General features: G+C 45.3%; 1 protein-coding gene across 5 annotated transcripts; it reads right to left on the reverse strand.

The window, feature by feature from the left end:
• Positions 1 to 458: 458 nt before the first annotated feature.
• LOC140117293 (uncharacterized) lies at positions 459 to 17,515 on the reverse strand. 5 transcript variants are annotated; one of them, XM_072133836.1, is made up of 8 exons: positions 17,418 to 17,515; positions 14,265 to 14,430; positions 13,562 to 13,720; positions 13,354 to 13,477; positions 3,724 to 3,812; positions 3,354 to 3,509; positions 3,153 to 3,279; positions 459 to 2,389 (listed from the first exon to the last, which is right to left on the reverse strand). In XM_072133836.1, the coding sequence occupies exons 2-8, from the start codon at positions 14,340 to 14,342 to the stop codon at positions 543 to 545; spliced, it is 2,580 nt and encodes an 859-aa protein (XP_071989937.1). In that variant the 5' UTR covers positions 14,343 to 14,430; positions 17,418 to 17,515; the 3' UTR covers positions 459 to 542. The 5 variants fall into 5 exon arrangements, with proteins under 5 accessions (XP_071989937.1, XP_071989938.1, XP_071989940.1 ...); XM_072133837.1 differs by lacking the exon at positions 17,418 to 17,515 and adding an exon at positions 17,216 to 17,344; XM_072133839.1 differs by lacking the exons at positions 13,354 to 13,477; positions 13,562 to 13,720; positions 14,265 to 14,430; positions 17,418 to 17,515 and adding an exon at positions 6,108 to 6,219.
• Positions 17,516 to 19,735: the final 2,220 nt, after the last annotated feature.

Here is a 19,735-nt window from a genome sequence, read left to right on the forward strand (position 1 = left end):
AGAAGAAGTTAATCTCCGGCGGACCTCGGCAGGGAAGCGACGGATGCAGGCACTCGGGCGCACAAGCTTCGTCAATCACGCCAGACTTAATCTTCCTCGGACCATCCGGTTGGGGGATCGCGTCAGGACCAGGTAAGTAAATTTGCCCCATTGTGTTTGCCTCAGTCTGATATCAAGTAACATACTGCCCTTCCCACAAAAAACAAGCCCTAGACCAGCACCAGCAATGGAAAATGGCTTTAAAAATCTGTTACTGCTGGAAAAAGGCAGCACCTAAATAAATTACTTGGCAGAAAGTGTAAAATACCGTGCAACGTAAGTAAACCAGTGGGTGATTTGGTATCTCTACTATCATACAGACCAATAGAACAAAAATCATAGGTCATTTAAGCTGAAAGACGCAGCATTACAGTATTTAAAAACAGCCTTCTGCAAAAAAAAAAAATGGAAAAAAAGGAAATATTTTTCATTTTTTATTACCAAAAATTTTCACCTACACAACATTAAAACGGCTTTTCTCCTGTGTGGATTCTCCACTGACCCTAAAGACTCGTTTCTGGACTTATAATAACGTCCCCACAATCCGATCGTGAGAGCGACCTCCCCGCCCTGTGAGTTCTTTCATGTCTGGCAAGACCTGACCTTTCAGCGAAAAATTTCCCGCACTCTAAACATAAATATGGCTTCTCCCCTGTGTGGCTTCTCTGATGTCTAACAATATGGGATTTGTGTGTAAACGTTTTCCCACACTCCGGACACGCGTACGGCTTTTCTCCCGTGTGAACTCGCTGATGTTCCTTAAGTTTAAACTTTGTAATAAAACGCTTTCCACATTCGGAACATGAATATGGCTTCTCCCCTGTGTGAATTCTCTCGTGCTTAGCCAGATTGTATTTTGAGGTATAACAACTCCCACATTCCACACAGCTGAATGGCTTCTCCCCTGTGTGGGTTCTCTTGTGTAGATCAAAGGTGGATTTGTGGATGAAGTATCTGTCACATTCGGAGCAGCAGTAGGGATTCCCCCCTGTGTGACTTGTGATGTGCGCAAAAAGATCGGACCTTCTTGTAAATTGTTTATCACAGTCCCCGCACTCAAACCATTCACCCTGCTTGGGACCTGTACGCGTGGCGACAATTTGTGGCTGGTCTGGAGACTGTTCTGCGTGATTTGGAGTATAATACGACAGACCAGAGCGGTGATGTCCTGGCTGAACGTTAATGCAGTTCTCTCCTAAATATTGCAGCACAACGACTTCATCTTCTATTCTATACTTTATGACGTTTTCATCCTCCACTATACATTCTATGACGTTTTCATCCTCTACTATACATTCTATGACGTTTTCATACTCTTCTTTACATTCTATGACGTTTTCATCTACTTTATATTCTATTACGTTTTCATCCTCTACTTTATATTCTATGACGTTTTCATCCTCTACTTTACATTCTATGACGTTTTCATCCTCTACTTTATATTCTATGACGTTTTCATACTCTTCTTTACATTCTATGACGTTTTCATCTACTTTATATTCTATTACGTTTTCATCCTCTACTTTATATTCTATGACGTTTTCATCCTCTACTTTACATTCTATGACGTTTTCATCCTCTACTTTATATTCTATGACGTTTTCATACTCTTCTTTACATTCTATGACGTTTTCATCTACTTTATATTCTATTACGTTTTCATCCTCTACTTTATATTCTATGACGTTTTCATCCTCTACTTTACATTCTATGACGTTTTCATCCTCTACTTTATATTCTATTACGTTTTCATCCTCTACTTTATATTCTATGACGTTTTCATCCTCTACTTTACATTCTATGACGTTTTCATCCTCTACTTTATATTCTATGACGTTTTCATACTCTTCTTTACATTCTATGACGTTTTCATCTACTTTATATTCTATTACGTTTTCATCCTCTACTTTATATTCTATGACGTTTTCATCCTCTACTTTACATTCTATGACGTTTTTGTCTTCTACTTTACATTCTATGACGTTTTTATCTTCTACTTTACATTCTACGACGTTTTTATCTTCTACTTTACATTCTATGACGTTTTCATCTTCTACTTTACATTCTATGACGTTTTCATCCTCTACTTTACATTCTATGACGTTTTCATCCTCTACTTTACATTCTATGACGTTTTCATCCTCTACTTTACATTCTACGACGTTTTCATCTTCTACTTTACATTCTATGACGTTTTCATCTTCTACTTTACATTCTATGACGTTTTCATCTTCTACTTGACACTCAATGATGTCATCATCTACCACTTTGTAATGTACAATATCTTCGGCTTCCAATTTACAATTTAGCGATAACCTGACGTTTTCCTCCAAGTTTTGTTGAGAATTTTCTGTTGGGGAAAAAAAAAAAAAATGGCTTTTATGATTTTTGGAATTTTTAATTTTGCATGTGACTTTAGTTCCTCAAAAATAAATGGATCAGTTTCCTTGCCTATCATGGGCTTGAATAAAGAGTGTAAGTGTATATATATCCATAGGGTCAGTGGATTACTATTCCCAGAGGTGGGACCATAAGCGATCAATTGTTCTTGACCTATCCCGTTATTGTATCTTAAAGGGGTATTCTCACAAATAATATGTAACAAAGGAAATCTACCATAAAATCCATCATGATAAACCAGGAGCACCTACTGTTATTCTTATATTTGTTAGCCATGATCTCCTTCCGTCTAAAATCAACTATAAAAATGATGCTAATGAGGGGGAATTAACAGAGCCCCTTGGTGCTGTGGCTTCACAGGCTGTCACACTGTCCAGGCAAAGGGGAGTGCTGAAGGATCAGGGGCAAAAGTTGGGTCAGCGTGAAGGCCAAATTTCCAGCCCTAGACCGAAAGTAGAATCTGGCAGACACACCGATGACATTTCATCGTACAAACCAGACAATGTGAAACGAGACACAGCCAATAAAACTAGATTTAAAAAAAAAAAAACTCTTTGTCATGTTACCGGACAGTTTTGGACAAGTGGCCTGGGTTTTGTCCTACTGAAAGAGACTACAGCCATGATGGTGGGTACATGTTATGTAGGTGGCACGTGTCACAGTAACGTCCACATGATGCCAGGACACAAAGTTCCTGGCAGAAGATTCCTTACCATGTGATGTCGGCAGCTGGTGGTCCTTCTCCATCATGATGTCCTTGTACTGGTCCTTGTGTCCTTCTATATACTCCCACTCCTCCATGGAGAAATAGACAGCGACGTCCTGACACCTTATAGGAACCTGACACCCACAATGACACAGTCATCACCCAGACCCCTCCCTTGTGTTATTGTACAATGTCCTATTAGTGTTACCTCTCGGCTCAGCAGTTTGGTGATCTTGTCGGTGAGCTCCAGGATCTTCTGCTCTTGTACCATGGAGAGCGGTGGAGACCTGGTGATGGGAGGCTGGAGATGGCTGTTGGGGGTCACATTGTCTCCTACTAATGTCTTCTTCACTACTGTGTAATCCTGTGTATGGAGAGAGACATTTAGTGCCCTGAAATACTTTAGACCTCTTACCATTGATGTGTTGGTTACTATAATATATAAATGGCTGCTCTATACATCTCCTGCCCTTCAGCTCCTCTGCGTTCCTTTACTCAGAAGGTTATAAAACCCTTATACAAGACCAAATATCCAAATATTAAAATATCCAATGAAGATCATAGAAATATACGTTCACCTCTCCGGTCAACAGGTTGAGGATCTCCAGGGTGAGGTTCAATATACTTTTGGTGATTTCGTTCCTCTTCTCATCCATCTTGGAAGAGTCTTTCAGGAGAAGGAAGAGAATATAAGAAATCAAGTGAGAGGCTTCTGGTTCTGTAAATTATACAGGAGGCACATTGGATGTAGAACCTAATAATAAAGTATGGAGACCCTGGTGCACAGAGACGTCACCACCTGGATCACCCAACACCCACCAGAGTCAACTTCATAGGAAGCCAATGAAGATTTTGGAAGGTAACTAGAACATAGGATGAAGCCTAAGCAAACATGAGTCTAGAAAAGGTCCATAATGATGTGGTCTTGGTCCGATTCAGACCCCAGACCCATGATCTTCAGTGGTGTCCACCATCCTGCACAATAGAGTGACTCCAAGCTACATCTATAAAGGGCTTATACACTATGTATTCCCTTATTCACAGGAAAGGGGGTAACATGGTGAGTAGTGAAGGTTCACCTGCTGGTTATCACAAGACTGGCCGTTCCTATTACCTAGGTCCCGCGTGATGCATGGTCCACGGTGTCGCTCCATCCATTAGAGGGATCATGAACCCCATTGTCTCAGGAGTCTGACCCTCATAGATTGGTTTTGCATAAACCTAAGGTGTAACAAACCAATCTTGTTTGGGGTAAAACCAAGAAGCGCATTTCTAGTGCGATTTTTGTAACCATTTTGCAAATGTGACTCATCTGACGGAGTTTCCCACAGGGTTTTCATGAAGCGATTGGGAAGCTTCTGGATGTTATGGATTTGTTTAGGTAAAATTGTATTTTGTAGCCCAAAAATCGCACTAGAATGATCCGCATGGTGCTACAAATGTTGTAGAGGTTTTACCAAATTTGCAGGTTATGTAACAAGCTGATCAGTGAGAATCTGACTGCTGCCACCCCCATCACGAGAACAGGACCCCCAGCGATCTAGAGTCCTGTTCTCACTAATGGGTGGAGCAGCAGGATGAGTAGGTGTCCTGCTACTGAAACACATATGCATTTTGGCGTTTTGGATGGGTTTAAAAACACAACAAAAACACCACATGGGAATCCGGCCTAAGGGCGCGTTCACACGTTGCGTTTTGACCTGCGTTTTCATTGCGTTTGAAACGCATATACAACAGCTGAGGAGAGGTGATTTGCCTAATGACATCACTGTTAGCATTTCCGTTTACAAAACGCATCGTAAACACGATGTTAACGCATGTGTTTTGTTAACGCACCGTTATCATTGCGTTTACAAATGTAAACGGTAATGTAATTAGGCAAATCACCTCTCATCAGCTGTTTTATATGCGTTTCAAACACAATGAAAACGCGACCAAAACGCAACAGGTGAACGCGCCCTCAGGGAGCGTTCACACATTCAGTTTTTCAGATGCAGTTTTTGAAACAGGAAAGGAGTGAAAAAAAGAGGAAGAGCAGTTTCTCCTAATGCTGTGTCCTCATACATTATCCACCTTAGGCCTTAGGGCGCGTTCACACGTTGCGCTTTCATTGCGTTTTAAAACGCATTACAACAGCTGAGGAGAGGAGATTTGCCTAATTACATTACTATTTACATGTGTTAACGCATGTGTTAACAAAACGCATACGTTAACAGTAATGTAATTAGGCAAATCGCCTCATCTCAGCTGTTGTAATGCGTTTTAAAACGCAATGAAAACGCAACCAAAGCGCAACATGTGAACGCGCCCTTATGGACGGAACAGTTCTCAGCAATTTCTGACACTCCCATAGCAGTGATTGGATCAATTGGACACATGCTCGTCCTACAGCTCCCCACCCGTGAACCCCCTAATAGCATCCAAATTAACGAATCGCCAAATTTTCACAATTTCCCCGCACCAGCAATCAAAAGGTCGTACGGCCCCCAAATGTCACATCGGTGAAAATGTACGCTTGTCCCTTACAGAATAAGAACAAAAATAAAGTTATGGATTTCTGAAGTAATAGAGTAATTAACGGGTTAATATTTATAGCGCCATCCACCCCACTCTTATAAATTAAGCCCAAATTTGGGGCTAAACAATATGTTATGTTTTTTTTTTTTACCCCCAAATATCAGCAGTGTTACAATTACGTCGTGGTTTTGTGCCATGAATTTAACCCTTTGCAGGGTTTCCATGGAAAACCTGCCATAAATGCGGAATGCGCTTTCTATTTTCAATTGTATCCATTTCACAAAATAGTTACAAAGAAACGCACAAAAACCAAACAGAAACAAGGCTGCATTCACACGTTGCAGTTTTGTATCTTTTTTTTGTTGTTGCAACATTTGAAACAAAACGGACAGGTGTGAATAGAGCCTGAAGGAGGCGACTATAGATATATATATGTATCACATACATAACACAACAGCAACATAAATACCCGGCCAGGACTCGATGTTGAGCTGTAATAGTTAAAGGACCTGGGATGATGTCATAGTCATGTGATCAGAAGAAAAGGGGGCGGAGCCCCGAGCCTCGTGATCACTGACAGCTACAAGCCCTCCTAATATTAACACATGTGTAAACATCGCGGATACGGTGCGTTTGGAAACAGAAATGTTAACAGTGATGTAATCAGGCAAATCACCTCTCCTCAGTTGTTGTAATGCGTTTCAAATGCAATGAAAACGCAGGTCATAACGCAACGTGTGAACGCGCCCTAAGGCCCGACTCTGGGCTCTAGCATGACGTTCGTAAACACTACACTAGCTCCACGTGAGAACGCACCTTTAAACGCACCCTGAAACACGATAGGAGACAGAAAGAGCAGGGGAGAAGAGATTTGCCTAATTTTTTTAATGCTGCTGACATCTGCGTTCACAAAACACAATGAGGGAGATTTATCGTCAAGTTTCTGAGGTAAAAGTAGTTGCCCATGGAAACCAATCAGAGCTCAGCTTTCATTTTAATAACAGCTGTGGGAAAATGAAAGCTGAGCTCTGATTGGTTGCCATGGGCAACTAGAACAGTTCTGCTATAAGAGATTTATGATAAATCTCCCCCAATGTGACCAGACAAATCTCTCCTCAGCTGTCGCATTTTACTGCCTGAGGGTGTGTCTAGGCAGAACAAGGAGGGGCTTAGCCCAATCGCATGTGTGTTTTAACGGTAACGAGCAGCCGGTGTTTTGCATTGTTTACATGTAAACACGCTACCAGACCGAGCTCCTCCCAAATTCCGACTGGATTGTGTTTTGTAGCCCGAATCCAAGCGTTTGGGAGAATCTCCTCCCCAAAGCACTTGAAACGTGTTACAAAAAACTATTTAAGCGCAACGTGTGAACGTGACCAGAAACGTTTCGTGCTGGATTTAGAATAAATAATTGTTACGTTAGGCCGGGTTCACATCACGTTTTTTGGTATACGCTCCGTGTATAGGCCATAGAAGCCGATGGGGAGCGGATGCAGAGTAGAGTTGCATCCAGGAGCCCCGCCCCCTGACCAGGAGGGAGGAGCCGGGGAAGTCACTGTCCATATAAGGACAGTGACATCACTGGGAAACGCCCCATGCATCAGCAGCAGCCAATTGCCAGCTACTGCTATTATTTACTCCTCCCCCCCGAACTCGAGAGGGGGCGGAGTCATCCAGCAACGTATCCCACTGTATAAGCACTCAGTGGGGTACGTCTGTGTCATACGTTGTGAGGAAACCCCGGAATCCATCCGACATGTCCTTACAGCGTATGGAAAAACAACAACCATGTGAACGCAGATGTAGTGAATATATGACATTTATTTTTTACTAATAAATATATTTTTGCGCCAGAAGCTGAATAACTGAAGCTGCAGGGATTTATTATTTAAATAAAATTTTATTTGGTTAATGCTTTATGAAAATAAAATAAAATAAAAAAAAAAAACAAAACACGACATGGGTTGTCCATACATTTTCACCATACATTTCTGTTCCGCTTCACGCCTTTGAATTGAAAGGGAACCTGTCACCGGATTTTACTTGCCCCCTCGGTAGTGGGCGAAATGTTTTTTCTAGAAATTATTTATGTGAAATTTCATCCGTTTACCTATTAAAAAAAATTAAAAAAAACAATGCGACAACGAGCAGAGATGAGTCATATTTTACTGGAGAAGAGTCATATTTTACCAGAGATGTGTCCTATTTTAGAAATTGCACAGGGAGAGTCACTTCAAAACTGGTTTCATATTAAAAATAAGAATCTCATCTTTCAGGATTGTGGTTTTTGTGATCTACAGAACCGCGGTTGGAAATGTGAGTTGCAGCTAAAGATCCTAGTCTTACCTGGTTCTGTAGAAGTGATCTGAAAGATGAGATTCTTATATAATGAGCTAGAGGGCATTACTAAATTTCTATTTATTGATGTGTTATAGGACACCTGTCACATGAAATAACAGCAAACCAAAAAAACAAAAAAAAAAAAAACAAAGCGGCATTCCTAAATCATCTCCTCGGCCCCTTTCTAAGAATATGCATTTTGTTCGTGTATATTTTCTATAACTTATCTCCAACCTGGGACCCGTAGTATGCCAATTTGCTAGTACGGGTCCGATTACCGGAAATTCTTCCTGTAACCTCTAAATTTGACTCATCTCAGGTAAAATATGACTCTTCTCCACTCAGTGTCACATGACTTTGGAGGTATAGGTAAGCAGGTGAGATTTCACATAATAGAGGGGATTCTAGAAAAGGACATTTCATCCACTACCCCAGGGGGGCTTGTAGTTTAATGGGGTAAAAAGCTTGTGACAGGTTCCCTTTAAACACAGTTTCTATTTTTTTTCTTCTATCCAAACTATTTTTCCCATTATGGATTCCGGTCACAATAGGTTTGGTCAATCCAGGTAAATATCCCCCAAATAATCCACCCTATTTAAAGGGGTTTTCCCCACAGACAAAAGTGAGGCCCTATTCACGGGATAGGACCTAACTTGATGATCAGTGGGGTCTCAGCGCGGAGACCCCCACAGATCGCGAAAACAAGGGGGTTTCACTGGTCCATCAGCCTAATAGAGCAGATGTCTGCGCATGACCTTTCTGCTCCATTAACCTGTATGGAACTGCCGAGCGCAGCGCTCACTGATCTCCATCTTTCTGCTCCAATAATCTCTATGGAGCTGCTGAGCGCAGCGCTCACTGATCTCCATCAGCTCCATAGAGATTAATGGAGCAGAACGGTCAGGTGCAGCCGTCTGCTCCATTAATCTGACAGAGCGACGAGTGGTGCGACGGAGGTACGTGGGACCACAGTAGACCCCTTGTTTTCGTGATCTGTGGGACCACAGTAGACCCCTTGTTTTCATGATCTGTGGGGGTCCCCCACTGATCAGCAAGTTAGGCCCTATCCCGTGTATAGGGCCTAACTTTAGTTTGTGTGAAAACCCCTTTAATGCTTTATTGTCAGTGCCGACCTTTTCTATGCGAATTGCAGATTTTGATCCCCTTGTTACATTCCCGCCGATCGGAGTGGCTTCTCTCCTGTGTGAATTCTCCAACAATCCCCCTTAATCCCCTAGTTCTCACAACCTCATCATAAAATGATTATCTCCTGGATTGTGTGAACTTTCTCGTGTTTCACCAGTTTACATTTGTCCCTGAAACACTTGCCGCACACCGAGCAGGAATATGGCTTCTCTCCTGTGTGAATTCTCTCGTGTCTGGAAAGATGCGATTTATTGGTGAAACTTCTCCAGCACAAGGCGCACGAAAACGGCTTCAGGCCGCTGTGCGTTTTCTGGTGATCGTTAAAGTTGGAATTGTTGGTGAAACTTTTCCCGCAGGTGGGACACGAGTACGGCCTCTCCCCCGTGTGGACTCTCTGATGTTCCTTCAGCTTGAATTTGGAGATATAACTTTTCCCGCATTCTGCACAGGGGAACGGCTTCCCCCGCGTGTGGATCCTCGTATGAGCGGCCAAGTCCGCTTTCATCTTGAAGCACTTCTTGCACTGTGCGCACTCGTACGGCCGCTCCCCGCTGTGACTTTTCTGATGTCTACCCAGATCCGACTTAATCTTAAAACTTTTCCCGCAGACTGAACAGATGTGCGGCCGCTCCCCTGTGTGAATCCTGTGATGCCTGACGAGAACCGATCTCAGCCTAAAAGTCTTCCCGCACTCCGTACAGGAGAACGGCCTCTCCCCCGTGTGAATCTCCTCATGTTTAACAAGTACCGACTTCAGCATAAAACATCTCCCGCAGATTGAACATGAAAATGGCTTCTCCCCTGTGTGAATTCTCTGATGTTTCCCCAGATTTGATTTGGATAGAAATCGGCTGCCGCATTCCCCGCAGGTATACGGCCTCTCTCCTGTGTGGCTTCTCTCGTGCTGCTCGAGACCCGATCTGTACATAAAACTTTTGCCGCATTCTGAGCAGGGGTACGGCTTCTTCATTTTGTGTCTTTTTATGTGCAAAAACAGTTTTGATCTTTTCGGAAACATTTTTCCACATTCGCTACATTTAAGCTTTTTACCGTTTTTGTGAGACATGCTAGTGGGGAGCGTCAGTGATCGGTCAGCGGGAAGTTCCTCATGATGAGGGGGATAGTATATGGGATTTTTACTGAGAAGGATATTAGGGGTAATGGAGTTCTGCGTCAAATCATCTTCTACCTCAGCTTCTAAGGCGTCTTCATCCTCTGTGACGTCTTCCTCTTCTTCAAAATCCTGATCTTCCTCTTCATACTCTCCAATGTCTTCATCTTCCACATCCTCATCCCCGACTTCATACTCCAAAACGTTTTCATCTTCATCAATGGCCTCGCCTCGCGCTCTATACTCTTCTACTTTACACTCTACAAAGTCTTCATCTTCTACCTTATACTCCATGAGGTCTTCATGTTTCTCAATGGCCTCGCCTCGCGCTCTATACTCTTCTACTTTACACTCTACAAAGTCTTCATCTTCTACCTTATACTCCATGAGGTCTTCATGTTTCTCAATGACCTCGCCTTGCGCTCTATACTCTTCTTCTTTACACTCTACAAAGTCTTCATCTTCTACCTTATACTCCATGAGGTCTTCATGTTTCTCAATGACCTCGCCTCGCGCTCTATACTCTTCTACTTTATACTCTGTTCCGTCATTTTCCACTTTACAATCCACAATGTCTTTATCTTCATTGACCTTGTCTCCTACTTTGTACTCTACGACGTCTCCATCTCCCACTTTATACTCCACGATGTCGTCATCTTCTACTTTACACTTCACAACGTCTTCATCTTCCTGGATGACATCACCTCCTACTTCATCTTCACGTTTCACTTTATCCTCTAGGACGTCGTCTTCCACTTCAGCCTTTCCGAAGGCTTCATCTTCTCTGTAATTTATAACACTTGGATCTACTACTTTCCTTGTAGTGACGTCTTCACAATCTGCTGCTTCACAATTTGGCGATAACACGAGGTTTTCTGCAGAATGTTCTGTCGAGGTGAAGAAAAATATATATATTTTGTTACTTTTTTTTTTTTTTAACAAAAAGAAACGGCATCAGCGGAATTAGAATTAATCTCAAAATGAATGTCGGTCTGGGACTGGTCTGTCGGTCTTGTGGAGGTGAACGGTTGACCGCTCTGCAATCGGGAGGAGATTTTTCTCTCTTGATATGGGACAGTGGGTATTTTTGCAACCTGGTTGTTCCTGCCAGCAGCACATACTTGTCTTCATGTATGTTAAAGGAACACTCCAGCAAAGCCAAGCCATTGCATATTACATGGTGCCGGGCCTGAAGGGAGAAGTCACTTTAGTCAAGCTCCTCCCTTAAGGCTCTGCAATATTTATAATTCAATGAATCAGCTTTGCTGGAGCGTTCCTTTAAGTACTTTGACAATGCAAATAGCTAATTCAATCAGTTATGGTTTAATGTATCTGCCTTCCTCTAGGTCAGTGGTGGCGAACCTATGGCAGGGGTGCCAGAGGTGGCACTCAGAGCCCTTTCTGTGGGCACTCAGGCCATCACCAGAGATGACTCAGACAGCCCAGGACTTGATGTGCACAGAGCTATGTTAAAGTGACAGCGCTACCTGTGACTACTGGAGGGGTGGGAAGGTGTGGGCAGATCTGGATTATCATTGTAGCTCCTGCTCCGGCCCTGACAATTCTTCCTGTTTATGGAACCCTGGAGGGAATATACAATGATCATCCAAATTTCTTCTATTTTCTGCATTATTGGTGTCTTCAGGGGCTGATATGAATGAAAGCTGTGACAGAGCAGGGAGCATAAATCACTTATTAGATTTCTGTGTTGGCACTTTGCGATAAATAAGTGGGACTTGGTTGTAGTTTGGGCACTCGGTCTCTAAAAGGTTCACCACCATTGCTCTAGGTCAACACTCTAAGACTATAGGTCGGACTTGATTAACATAATCTAACTATATAATATCTCTCTTAGGCTGGAAATTTTGGTTGGGATTTTTTATTTCTTTTTTTTTTTTTAAAACCCCTATTCTGCTCCAAAAACTGTACCATAAACCAGTGGTGGATTAAGTAGACATAGGCCCTGGGCTGTTCAACAACCTTGGCCACCCCTCTTCCACAGGCCACCCTGGCCAGCAGGTTTACTTCTAGATAACTTTAGGCCAAATAAATGCCCATCCATGGTTCTGCACTTTATTTTAGATCCTATGAGGGAGATTTATCAGACTTGTACAGCAGTTGTCTCGTGTACAAGCCCTGAAATGATCGCAATTAATGGTTAACTGCCAGAAATTGCGATTCTTTTACTCTTTATGCCACCAAATGGAGGGGTGTGGAGGGGGCACTGCCGGCTGCAGAGGGGCCTTCTTGAAAAATCCATATTTTTTTTTATTTTTCAGTGTACAGAGCTGTATAAGGGCTCGTTTTCTGCGTGACTTTAACAAGGCAGTTTCATACATTTGGACGCTATTTTCCGTTACGGGGTTCACCGCTGAGAATAACCGTTTCTATATATTGAAAGATTGGCCTTTTTGGATCGCGGGCATGCCCAACATGTTTCTAGGTGCTAGGGAAACGGGTTATTTGAACTTTATTTTTAACCCTAGGAAGTCTGATGACTTATTGCAGTATATTGTAAATTCAATGCATCTTTTACAGTTCCTCCTATGACAACCTCTGAACCCGGTGTTAGGGTCCTGGCTGTCATAGCAAAGGGTCGATGCCCAACAATGACATCAGGGGGGGGCTCCGGCCAGATTCAAAATGGTGGCAGTTAAGGGGTTAACACCAGCAGTCGTTGCCGGCTGCATGATGTCATAACCGAGATGTGACGTACAGTTACATCACATGTCAGAAAGGGCAAAAGGTTAAAGTGGCAGAGGTACTGGGTGTGGTAAGTGGTGGCCAGGAAGAAAGGAGACAGACAGCACGGAGTGGCCAGTGAAGCTAGGGCATTTTGGAGCAGTCGTGGGCCCCCCGAGATCTGAGGGCCCCAGGCGACTGCCCATATGATAATCCGCCACTGTCAATAACTGTACCAAATAGTGAATGTGGCCTAAAAAAACCACTGTATAACCCCGGTATAATACAATCCAGAAATACAGTCACCACTTCTATTACATAATATTCAAGTATCTGAAAGTACGGCCATGTCTAGTCATTGCTTCTACCCCAGACCCCTCCAGCATTTGACCCTTAAACCTTCTCTCCTTACCACGTGATGCAAGGGGCTGGTGGTCCTCAATCATGACGTCCTTGTACTGGTCCTTGTGTCCTTCTATATACTCCCACTCCTCCATGGAGAAATAGACAGTGACGTCCTGACACCTTATAGGAACCTGACACACACAATGACACAGTCATCACCCAGACCCCTCCCTTGTGTTATTGTACAATGTCCCAGCATTCCCGGCAGCGCTCACCTCTCCGCTCAGCAGCTCAGTGATCTTATTGGTGAGCTCTAAGATCTCCGGCTTATTTATCATGGAGTGAGGGGGAGACTTAATGATGGTCCCGTTTGATCCTATATCAAAATGGTTGTTGGGGGTCACGCAGCCTTTCTTCTTCACTACTGTATAATCCTGTGTATAGAAAGACACTTAAACCTCCAATATATATGGAAAGAAAAATTGTTTATACCTACCATATTGGGGGGTTCAGCTAGATATCTACAGTCTATGGGAGATTTTTGACTTGCTAGATTTGAGCCCAATTTGGGACCGAACTTTAGTTTTGGCGTCCTCTGATCGGCAGCTTTATACAGCTAGCAACTAGGCGAGGTGTGTCCACAAGGTGCCTACCTGGCCAATCACAGCCGGACCTAGTTGCTAGGGGCATAAAGCTGCCCAATAAGCAATATGTGCAGGTTTGGCGAAGTTGCCAAACCTAAACTTGGGGTCTGCTCTTCTCTATGACTTACATACAGATCTGGCCAAACAAAGTTTGCATGTAAAGAGAAATAGCTATCAGACAAGCAAGAATTAGCTATTAACTATTAAACTGCAGTGCACTCTCTTCCAATGGGGGCTTCGACCCCTAACAATCTGCTATTGGTCACCCAGGCCTAGATATTCCATAGAAAAATATCTCAGGATATCCCTTTAAATCCAAAAAAAAGCCATTCACCTCCCCGGTCAGCAGGTAGATGATCTCTAAGGCGAGGTTTAATATTCTTTGGGTGACCTTGATCCGGTCTTCATCCATCCTCGGCCATTCAGAAGAAGAAGAAGAGGGGTTTCAGATAACAATAGGAGAAAACTGGATCACCTGGAAGCTTCTAGAAGTGACAGAGCTGTAAATCATAAAGGGGAGGACACTGGTTGGTGAAGCCGTCATCTTATACATCAATACATATTCCCAACACAACAAAGGCTGTGGAGCCTATGGGAAAGTCACACCGAGATCCAAATGGATCAAACTTGAGAGTCTTCAGTTGTTGATAGCATTCTTTTTAGTTACCCAATAAAAGGTAACACCTGAACAGAACACAAATGTATACACATGGACACAGTAGAGCAATGGAGGATGAGACAATGGAGAAGAAACAGGACAATCAGTGTCAGGAGAGGAGAGTAAATATTGTAGCACTTGGGACTGAGATCTGGTCCGTGGCAGTGATAACCCCCCCTGCATGTAGCACGCACAGCTCCCACCCCCTGCATGTAGCAGCCAGGTCCCCCCCTGCATGTAGCACGCACAGCTCCCACCCCCTGCATGTAGCAGCCAGGTCCCCCCCTGCATGTAGCGCGCACAGCCCCCCCCCCTGCATGTAGCAGCCAGGTCCCCCCCCTGCATGTAGCACGCACAGCTCCCACCCTCTGCATGTAGCAGCCAGGTCCCCCCCTGCATGTAGCGCGCACAGCTCCCACCACCTGCATGTAGCAGCCAGGTCCCCCCCTGTATGTAGCAGCCAGGCCCCCCCGTGCATGTAGCACGCACAGCTCCCACCCCCTGCATGTAGCAGCCAGGTCCCCCCCTGCATGTAGCGCACACAGCTCCCACCACCTGCATGTAGCAGCCAGGTCCCCCCCTGCATGTAGCGCACACAGCTCCCACCACCTGCATGTAGCAGCCAGGTCCCCCCTGCATGTAGCACGCACAGCTCCCACCCCCTGCATGTAGCAGCCATGTCCCCCCCTGCATGTAGCACGCACAGCTCCCACCCTCTGCATGTAGCAGCCAGGTCCCCCCCTGCATGTAGCGCGCACAGCCCCCCCCCTTGCATGTAGCAGCCAGGTCCCCCCCTGCATGTAGCAGCCAGGTCCCCCCCTGCATGTAGCGCACACAGCTCCCACCACCTGCATGTAGCAGCCAGGTCCCCCCTGTATGTAGCACGCACAGCTCCCACCCCCTGCATGTAGCAGCCAGGTCCCCCCCTGCATGTAGCGCGCACAGCCCCCCCCCCCCTGCATGTAGCAGCCAGGTCCCCCCCTGCATGTAGCGCGCACAGCCCCCCCCCCTGCATGTAGCAGCCAGGTCCCCCCCCCTGCATGTAGCGTGCACAGCTCCCACCCTCTGCATGTAGCAGCCAGGTCCCCCCCTGCATGTAGCACGCACAGCTCCCACCCTCTGCATGTAGCAGCCAGGTCCCCCCCTGCATGTAGCGCGCACAGCTCCCACCCCCTGGATGTAGCAGCCAGGTCCCCCCCTGCATGTAGCACGCACAGCTCCCACCCTCTGCATGTAGCAGCCAGGTCCCCCCCTGCATGTAGCACGCACAGCTCCCACCCCCTGCATGTAGCAGCCAGGTCCCCCCCCTGCATGTAGCGTGCACAGCTCCCACCCCCTGCATGTAGCAGCCAGCTCCCCCCCTGCATGTAGCACGCACAGCTCCCACCCTCTGCATGTAGCAGCCAGGTCCCCCCCCTGCATGTAGCGTGCACAGCTCCCACCCCCTGCATGTAGCAGCCAGCTCCCCCCCTGCATGTAGCACGCACAGCTCCCACCCCCTGCATGTAGCAGCCAGGTCCCCCCTGTATGTAGCACGCACAGCTCCCACCCCTTGCATGTAGCAGCCAGGTCCCCCCCTGCATGTAGCGTGCACAGCTCCCACCCCCTGCATGTAGCAGCCAGGTCCCCCCTGTATGTAGCAAACTTATATAATGGTCCAGACATTCTTTATAAGGAAACAGAACTAACTAATGTGAATCATCCACCAGCCGCATCTTATATACCAGTGATGGCAAACCCTTTGGAGACAGAGTGCCCAAACTACAACCAAAATCCACTTATTTACCGTGAAGTGCCAGCATGAAATTTTAAACAGTAACTTATTGCTACCTCTTCTTTCACATCTTTCAATTGTATCAGCCGCCTGAGGCCACCAGTTGATAAAAGGAGGACAAATTCAGATAATCATTGTAGCTTCTCTCCAGGGTCTCTCTGTAAAAGAAGAACGTTCGGGTCCAGACCTCCAAAGATAATGCAGTTCTGTCAAAACCTTCTAACTTTTCATGCACTTCCAAACAGCCAACGAAGTGTCGAATAGCACTGGGAGCAGCATCTCTTAATTTGCCTGGGACTGCAGGAAGATTCAGTGTTTGGTGAACTCTTTCCTGGGGTGCCCATAGAAAAGGCTTTGAGTGCCACCTCTGGCACCCGTGCCATAGGTTCGCCATCACTGTTATATATAGTGCAGAGAAGCCTGGAGCCTGGTGCCTAAAGAAAGGGGTTTTAGGAGCATGTTTGAAGCTTTGGAGGGTAGGTATTTGTCTGAGAGTCCGGGAAAGGGCATTCCAGAGAATTGGTGCAGCGCGGGAGAAGTCCTGGAGACGTGAAAGGCTTATATTAAGGAAGAGAATAATCTAATGTCACTGGCTGATGGAAGATCAGGGGTTGGGCGATAGACTAAGATAAGAGAAGAGAGACAGGGAGGTGCAGCATTATGCAGAGCTTTGTGGATGAGGGTTATTATTTTAAAGTGAATACGGAAGGAGACGGGCAGCCAGTGCAGTGATTGGCACAGACTGGAGGCATCTGTGTAGCGTTTGGTCTAAGACAGGAGCCTGGCTGCTGCAGTAGGAATAGACTGTAGAGGAGAGAGATTAGTGAGTGGAAGACGATTATTCGGGAGTTACCGGAGTCTAGATGAGAGTGAATGAGGTGTCAGTGAGGGGTGAGCTCAGGCAGCGACCGGCCAGGATGTGGTTTGGCAGCCGCTTTCAGCCTCCGCAGACGATACAATGAGCGCAGCCTGGGGTCACACACTCCGGTAACATTTTACCTCAATTATGAGAAATTGCACCAAAATTTTCAGAAACCCAAGTGGTAAAAACTCACCAAACTCTGGGGAGGACAGGACCTGAGGGTAGAAGAAGGAGAAGGACCTGCGGTGATGTCATAGACATGTGATCTGTCATGTGGTGGGAGGAGTCAGGACCCAGGCCACGGTACAGGGGTGGAGCCAGTGCTGCTCATACATACAGCACTGCACTGTATACTCTACACACACACAGCTCCGCACCATATACTATATACACACACAGCTCCGCACCGTATACTGTATACACACACACAGCTCCGCAACGTATACTATATACACACACACACAGCTCTGCACTGTATACTCTACACACACACAGCTCCGCACTGTATACTCTACACACACACAGCTCCGCACCATATACTATATACACACACAGCTCTGCACCATATACTATATACACACACAGCTCTGCAACGTATACTATATACACACACACACAGCTCCGCACTGTATACTATATACACACACACAGCTCCGCACCGTATACTATATACACACACACAGCTCCGCAACATATACTATATACACACACAGCTGTGCACCATATACTATATACACACACAGCTCTGCAACGTATACTATATACACACACACAGCTCCGCACCGTATACTATATACACACACAGCTCTGCAACGTATACTATATACACACACACAGCTCCGCACCGTATACTATATACACACACACAGCTCCGCACCGTATACTATATACACACACACAGCTCCGCACCATATACTATATACACACACAGATCTGCACCATATACTACATACACACACAGCTCTGCAACGTATACTATATACACACACAGCTCCGCACCGTATACTATATACACACACAGCTGTGCACCATATACTATATACACACACAGCTCTGCAACGTATACTATATACACACACACAGCTCCGCACCGTATACTATATACACACACACAGCTCCGCACCGTATACTATATACACACACACAGCTCCGCACCGTATACTGTATACACACACACAGCTCTGCACCGTATACTGTATACACACACACACAGCTCTGCACCGTATACTATACACACACACAGCTCCGCACCGTATACTATATACACACACAGCTCCGCACCGTATACTATATACACACACACAGCTCCGCACCGTATACTATATACACACACACAGCTCCGCACCGTATACTATATACACACACACAGCTCCGCACCGTATACTATATACACACACACAGCTCCGCACCGTATACTATATACACACACACAGCTCCGCAACGTATACTATATACACACACAGCTCCGCAACGTATACTATATACACACACAGCTCCGCACCGTATACTATATACACACACAGCTCTGCAACGTATACTATATACACACACACAGCTCCGCACTGTATACTATATACACACACACAGCTCCGCACTGTATACTATATACACACACACAGCTCCGCACCGTATACTATATACACACACACAGCTCCGCACCGTATACTATATACACACACACAGCTCCGCACCGTATACTATACACACACACAGCTCCGCACCGTATACTATACACACACACAGCTCCGCACCGTATACTATACACACACACAGCTCCGCACCGTATACTATACACACACACAGCTCCGCACCGTATACTATACACACACACAGCTCCGCACCGTATACTGTATACACACACAGCTCCGCACCGTATACTATATATATACACACACACAGCTCCACACTGTATACTGTATACACACACAGCTCCGCACAGTATACTGTATACACACACAGCTCCGCACTGTATACTATATACACACACAGCTCCACACTGTATACTGTATACACACACAGCTCCGCACAGTATACTGTATACACACACAGCTCCGCACTGTATACTATATACACACACAGCTCCACACTGTATACACACACAGCTCCGCACCGTATACTATATATACACACACAGCTCCGCACCATATACTATATATACACACACAGCTCCGCACCGTATACTATACACACACAGCTCCGCACCGTATACTATATACACACACAGCTCCACACCGTATACTGTATGCACACACAGCTCCGCACCGTATACTATATACACACACAGCTCCGCACCGTATACTGTATACACACACAGCTCCGCACCGTATACTACATACACACACAGCTCCGTACCGTATACTACATACACACACACACAGCTCCGACCCGTATACTATATACACACACAGCTCTGCACCATATACTATATATACACAGAGCTCTGCACCATATACTATATACACACACACAGCTCCGCACCGTATACTATGTACACACACAGCTCTGCACCAT

The sequence above is a fragment of the Engystomops pustulosus genome, chromosome 2 (genome assembly GCF_040894005.1).
Source record: "Engystomops pustulosus chromosome 2, aEngPut4.maternal, whole genome shotgun sequence".
NCBI lineage: Eukaryota > Metazoa > Chordata > Amphibia > Anura > Leptodactylidae > Engystomops > Engystomops pustulosus.